This window comes from Lontra canadensis, unplaced genomic scaffold, assembly GCF_010015895.1.
Source record: "Lontra canadensis isolate GAN:19392208 unplaced genomic scaffold, GSC_riverotter_1.0 scaffold32, whole genome shotgun sequence".
Classification (NCBI taxonomy): domain Eukaryota; kingdom Metazoa; phylum Chordata; class Mammalia; order Carnivora; family Mustelidae; genus Lontra; species Lontra canadensis.
Genome location: NW_022631026.1, coordinates 16,126,744 through 16,133,986, shown reverse-complemented (window position 1 = coordinate 16,133,986; position 7,243 = coordinate 16,126,744). Strand labels below are relative to the sequence as shown.

Here is a 7,243-nt window from a genome sequence, read left to right as displayed (position 1 = left end):
TAATCTGTTCATTTGTTTGTTTTGCATCTAATCACACAAAAAGTGCGGTCTATTTCCATTTACTTTGAATCTTGGTCTGTCCTGTGATTCCCTGTAACCAATAAGAAACAGAAGTACCTCCATTAATTTCTGAGGGTAGGCTTTAAACTGATCTTCAACTGCCACATTATCTAAGTTAGAATTCTTAGATAATGGAAGCCCAGCCATCATGCTGTGCGGAGCTCAATCCATGCAGAGAGGCCACAGGAGAGGAGGAGACTCAAGATGCTCTGGGTGACAGCCCAGGTGAGCTTGACCTGATGCTGCACCAACTGTTAGCTGCAGGAGTTAGTCATCCTGGACATTAAAGTCATACAAAAAAAAAATCTCATTGTGCCTTCAGAAGAAGCCCCACCCAATAGCAGATCCATCAGAAGAACTGCCTAGCTAAGACCAGCCAAACACAGAATTATGAGAGATTATAAATGGTCATTGTTTGGGGCCATTAGGTTTGGGACATGGGTTATGTTGCAATAAATCACTGAAGTAATCCTATCTCCATTAAGCTTTTTAGTCCCAGTTGGAACCCATACTATTCTCGGTATTTTGGAAAAACAGTCCCAAGTAACTGGCACAAATTAAAAGCCGTATAAATATTAGCTGAGTGTGTGTGTGCATACAATCCACATCTCTGTACACCACAAGGAAGTCACTTTAGAAAAGTAATGGGGCGGGGCACCTGGGTGGCTCAGTGGGTTAAGCCTCTGCCTTCGGCTGTGGTTGTGATCCCAGGGTGCCGGGATCGAGCCCCGCATTGGGCTCTCTTCTCAGCACGGAGCCTGCTTCCTCCTCTCTCTCTGCCTGCCTCTCTGCCTACTTGTGATGTCAAATAAATGAATAAAATCTTAAAAAAAAAAAAAAAAAAGGAAAAGTAACAGGGGAGCGGACACCCAGGACTCCAAGATGGTGTCAGTCATACCAGTGAAGGAGAAGAAGCTCATGGATGTGAAACTAGGAGAGCTGCCCAGCTGGATACTGATGCAGGATTTCACCCCTAAAGGCACTTCTGGAGCATTTCAAAGAAGTTACTACCGGTATTACAACAAGTATGTCAAGGTGAAGAAAGGGGGCATCACTGGGATTTCTGTGGTGCTGGCAGCTTATGTGGTTTTCAACTACTTTTCTTGTTACAAGGAACTCAAGCATGAACAGATACGCAAGTAGCACAGAAGAGGGCCCAGTGTGGAGACACACGTGGCATTCCTGACCATGACCTTTGCTTGGCACCCTTGAATCCTTTCATACTGTAATTCAGAATTAACAACCAATAAAAGATGACTGTTAAAAAAAAAAAAAAAGGAAAAGAAAAGTAACAGATAATCACATGTCCTTAGTATTTTTAGATTACTCAGGGGATATCATAATTCTTTCCTGGCCACTGCAGTATTTAGAAGAACTGTAAAAAGGCAATATTACTGCACACATTTTTATATGTTCCTGCTGTTTACAATCCTCACCCCGTCCCATCACCCCTCTCTAGGCTCCACACCAATATATGCTGCTGAGATCCCTGTGGGGTTCCCACTGTCAGGTGTAGGATAGAACGTTTACTTTCCTGAAACTAGGTTGTCTCTATGACCTAAACTCTAAAATTCAAATAAGAAAGACTCAGATAAGGAGGCTGCATTGTCAAAGGACTGCAGAGAACATTTCAGAGGCTTGTTCAATGCATAGATCATTCCAATGATAATCATAGATTAGGATCTTTCATTCACTCAATTTTTTTCTTTTCTATTTTAATAGGTCTCAGTTCTTTCCAATACATGTTGAAACCACAGGCATCTTCCTTTATGTTTTCACTACCCCAGAAATACTGAAGACCCTGAGTAGGGGGTCTTTTAATGAACTGTTTAAACAAAATAGCTCATATTTGGACAGTTTCTTATAATTTTGAAAGTACTTTTTAAACACTGTCTCCTTTGTTTCAGTCTCTTTATGAATAAAATTCTTGCTGTGGGTCATTTAGGGTTTGCCTTCTAAGGAGGGTAATTGTATAAGGGCTATTGATCTAGCAGATGTTCGCCTGCTTCTCTCAGATGCTTCTCCAGTCCATTGTCTGTTCTCAGACATTCATAAAGGCAGGAAATATACAGATGTATTTTATTCTGGGACTTGTAGTAGCTAATCACATTCCAACAATCATTTTGAAAAAGCAATGGCGTCATTGATGCTTTACAATTATGTAAATCCATGAGAGGGGAAGTACTATCATCCCTTTCCTCTGCTGTGAAAGCAGAAGGGGATAGAGATTTGGGTGTCAAGTGGGCCCAGGTGAGTGACCTGATTAGACAGCATTAACAAACTCTGTAGTCTCTCACTCCATTTGTGATACTGGAAGTGAAGATTCCACCTTTGGTGCCTCTTCCATTTTTGAGAAATACTACCATCATTATGGAATTAAATCACTTAGAATCCAAGTACCTCAGCTAACTGTATAATGTGACTTTATACACTCCTTGTTCCCAACATCAATCCCCTATAAGCTCTTCCATGGAGAATTTCTGACTATTTATACATCTTTTTTTAAACCATAAAATACCACTTTCCACCCCACCCTCCAGATATGATTATGGTGATTAAACAGAGAAGAAATAAAAGAATAAATCACAGAGCCAAGCCCTGGAGAGAAACATCATCACATTGTAGGGTATTTGCTCTAAGACAGAACCCAACTTCATATCCCAGCTCTGACACTAAGCACACTGTTTAAACCATCTAATTTCTCAATTTCTTCATTTTTAAAAATGGAATAGTAATGGTATTTAACTCATGGAGTTGTTATGAGATAACATATAATGTGCTTAGCATGTAAGTATTCAATAAAATGTTATTACTATCATATGTCTCACAAATACTGCTTAAGCAATTGGCCTGTGCCAACTCTGTGCCAGACAGTGACAAGGAGGTTAGGACACAGTGTGGCTATGCAGGGGCATAGATCTATATAGTCTGTTTAAGGTGATATACATACTAGAAACATTAAGCTGCATGAAGAGTAAATAAGAGCACAACGGAAGTATACATTGAATGGAAATGGAAGTGGTCAGAGAAGACTTCTTGGAGGAGGCAGACTTTGAAGAAAGGGCTTATTTTTACTAAGTGGTATAGGTAAGAGAAAAGATATTCATGAACGCAGAGTTGGGTTAGCAGGATTTTGAATAAAGATCTGGACATGCGCAATATATTTGGGAGAAATTGCACTTTTCGGCCTCTTATATTCTACCCACCCATAAAATAAATGTGCTTCAGTGGATCATTGTACTCTCTTCCAAGTTCAGTGCCCAAAAGAGTATAAGTAAACCCAAGTGGCCAATGACACAAAGAAACCAATATTTTGAAAGTAATGGGACGCAAAACAATAGGCTAAGAAAGCGTATAATGAAGAAGTCATAGGCAAACATGGAGCTGTATACCAGAGGAGGTAATGACCTGAGTGTGGCATTTCCACCATCAGATGAGGGGTCGGACATGAATGAGAAAATTATCTTGTGGGCAACATAAACAAACACGAGACCTGTACATACTTACACTGGTGTTTGGACCCTGGTCTTGTTAATTGCTGTTCCCTTCATTGCCCCTAACATACTTGGTGATTGCTTTTCCACTGAATTGTGGGAGAAAGAAATTAGAATGTAATTAATAATTAGATGATATCAAATGTTTTGCAAATATGATACTAATCAGGGTGGTTATATTTGAAATAAGTTCTCATTGTGTTCAAAAGCCAAGGTAGTTTGGGAACAGAATGAGCATTATCCTTCCATTCCAAGAAGATTCCAACAGCCAACATTCCTAATGCCTTAGATGGATACATGCTGACTTCACCTAAGGCACAGCAAAGATTTAGCAACCAAAAGCAAGGCAATCTTAGCCAAAGCATTACGCACATGATGCAACAAAAAAAATAAAATGTTTTAAGACTAGGGAGAAAAGAACTCTTTTGATGATGGAAGAATCTATTCAAATTTATTTTTTAAGTCATTTTGGCTGGATGGGGTTTATCGAGAGTCTATGGATGAAAGTGGATTGGGTGTTGAGGGAAAGCAAGGGCTTCTTGCAGCCAACAGACTCAAGACACATTTTCCTCAATACTGTTTTGGACTTTATTCCCCCCATAAGCTTTCAAATTTCAATCACTGCCCCACTGAGTCTGGGGAGAAATTGATAAAGAAAATAATATAGCACACAATCACAAGTGAATTGAATTTGAGCACAATTGAGATGAACTGCAGTGTTTAAAAATAGAATCATTTCAGAAATGGGCTTAAGGGAGAGCGTTTTTCTCTTATGTGTTGCTTAAATGTTTGAGACCAGAAAGAAGGGAAGGAATTAGAAGGGTGGGCAGATGGGTGGGGGGAAGGTTGTACAATGACTTGGCTAAATGTTTATTTAATTCCTCTCAGCTTTTTCATTTTTTGGACACTTCTTCAAACTACCTGAACAGCATTAGAAAGGGAAATTGTTAAAATAAAATGATGTTGCCTATAATGACAAGTGAATTGAATTTTTCCACTTGGGCTGTGGTGCGTAAAAGCCTTTTCTTTTTAAGATATATATATGTCTGTATAAAATCACTGAAGTTTTGACGAGAGAAAAACAGAATCACAAACTCAGAGACTCTTAGAATTGAAAAGGACCTTAGAAATCATCTTACCCACTTGCCAAATTGGGTTGTACCATCAGGATCCTTGGAAAAACTTAAAAGAAACATATTATTTCTTAAACCTACTCAAGATCTATTGAATCAGACTCCCTGAAGCTGAGGCTCCACATTGAATAGTTTATAAGCTCTCAAAAAAAAAAAAAAATTAAAAAGTCAAACTGATATCTAGAAACTACAGACTCAATGCATCTCTCATGATTTATAGGAATCTAAATCTCCAAACATTTATTTATATGGGTATTAAGCAACAAAGCAAAGAACTGAATCCAGCATTCCTGAATCCTAGTGCCTTATACTTCCCACTACTCCAAAAAGAGAGGAATGAAAGAATATAAACATTTCTTCAGTAATCTGGATTAAAGGAAATCTCCCCAGGAAAGTGTGGATGTCCCCAGCTAACATGATGTAGGATTCCCAGATCACAGACTGACAGGACCAAGTAAAAAATTGCCTGGCCCTTTTCAAGCTTGAAAGCTGGGAAATCAGCACTGCTTTGGTTAGAAACTATAACTCTGTGCCTCTGCTCTGGTCTTTTGGAGTGTATGCTCATTGGACAAAAACCATTTCTTTATGTACAGGATAATTAACAGGCTAAAATCCTAAAATAAGCTCTAGCCAGATAATATGAAGATACAGGTACGAGGTCATACCCACAAGATTTATGCTGGACTTATGTCAGGAAAAAGCTAATGCTTTAAAATATCTAAAAAACAAACCAATCAACATTTCCTTAAGTAGCTTTCCAACTTAGGAAGCTGCTCATGCCAGTAACAGATTCTCAGAATTTGGAGTGACCTTAAAAATCACTTAGCTCAACCTTGCACCAAGGTAAGAATCTGGTCCATAATGGCCTTGCCAGATGATGGGCTGGACTCTGCCAGGACATGTTCAGTGGTGTGGAATTCACTTTTTTTTTTTTTTTTCAGGGTAACCTATTATCTCATCTTTTATTTCTAGAAAAAAAAATTTTCACCTATTAATAGATGTTCTTTTCTACAATTTCCAAATGTTTATGCTCCTTCTGGTGGGCTTTGTTTGTTTAACAAACCTGTTTCTTGTGTCAAATAGCAGCTCCTAAAATATTTGCAGAAAGCGATCAAGTTACCCTCTTCTGTGATTCTCCTCAAACAGAAGCACTTCAGCTGACTTCCGCTGCATCCCATAGTTTGTTAGCCCACTACATATTTTACTAGTACAGTATTCATCCTATCACAGTTGAATATGTGGTCCATCTCTCATTTACTAGACTGTGATCTCCTTGAGAATGGTCATCGTGTTATATTTATTCATCCCTGTATCCCTGTTCTCAAACATAATGTGGGAGACAGAGGATGTACCTAAATGGTTTTGGTAACTGAATCACACTTTATCCTCTTATCCTACTCTCAAGTTACCTCTCCTTTGGGATGAATACACGAAATTGCTTGAACCTCAACTTCTGATAAGCACTGTTTTGTTCGGCATCATACCATAATATCTATCACAGGGTACTCAATTAATACAATTAATTAATTAATACAATTAATACTGTTGAATTAATCTGGCAATATATTCCAGGGCCTTTGTAAATCTTATTATTGTCTTCTTCTGGACACACTGTGTTTTAAAGCCTCTTCTTAAAAATCAATACCACCCCAAATGGGGTCTTGATGTGTGGTGGGATTATTGCTTCCCTTGAGCTACACATTATGTAGCTCAGATTTGCATTTGATTTTTCTTTTCTTTTCTTTTTTTTGCATTTGATTTTTCAAATAGCCATCTTATGCCTTTGGTTCAGGTTGACCTTAAAGTTACTGAAATACGAAAGTCCTTCCTCATGAATATTAGCATTTATATTTTCCCAATCTTGAACAACAGTTACACATTTTACCTAAAATATAAAGCATATTTTAACGTATATATAAAAGGTAATATAAAGCTATATGAAGACCTAAACAATTTATATAGTAGGTTGGTTAACTACCCAGGTTCAAATCCTGGCTCTGCCACTTACTAGCTATGTGAATATTAGACAGGGCCCAACTTCTCTGAACCTCAGTCTCCTTATCTATTAATTGGGCATTTTGTTTGCAAAATATATGACAAAGGCTTTTGCAAAGAAAAGGTGAAAAAATCTCATAATTCAATGATAAAAATCAACCCAATAAAATGAGGAAAATGTTTTTACAGACTCTTGATAACTATACATAATGTAGTAGGTAAAAGGAACTGATATAAACAGAACTTTAGGATGTGGTAAGGTGTGGTGATAGGGGAAGTATTCTATGGTCCTACTAGATTTCAGTCTTTTAAGGGGCTATGCCTCTGGACTGTGAACTTCAGGAGTACTTCTTAGTTTTTCTTACCCTCCCTTAGGTGGAACAGGATAGCTAGAGTGGGTTGGAGTTGGCTATTACCCTCCCCTGGATCAGTTAGTCTCTGATAAAACCCTGGTAGTTTGGGCCCTGGTTTAATAGGTTCTCCTAAAGGCAGATCTTGTTAAGAAGAAGAGAATGCTTTGGTATATTTCAAAATCAAAATAAGGAACTAAAGTTCCAGTTT

The 7,243-nt window shown here is 38.1% G+C and overlaps 1 protein-coding gene across 1 annotated transcript; it reads left to right on the top strand.

The window, feature by feature from the left end:
- The first annotated feature begins 942 nt into the window (after window positions 1-942).
- Window positions 943-1,316, top strand: LOC116873290 (ATP synthase subunit f, mitochondrial-like). Its single transcript, XM_032867030.1, has one exon. The coding sequence runs from the start codon at window positions 943-945 to the stop codon at window positions 1,201-1,203; it is 261 nt and encodes an 86-aa protein (XP_032722921.1). The 3' UTR covers window positions 1,204-1,316.
- Window positions 1,317-7,243: the final 5,927 nt, after the last annotated feature.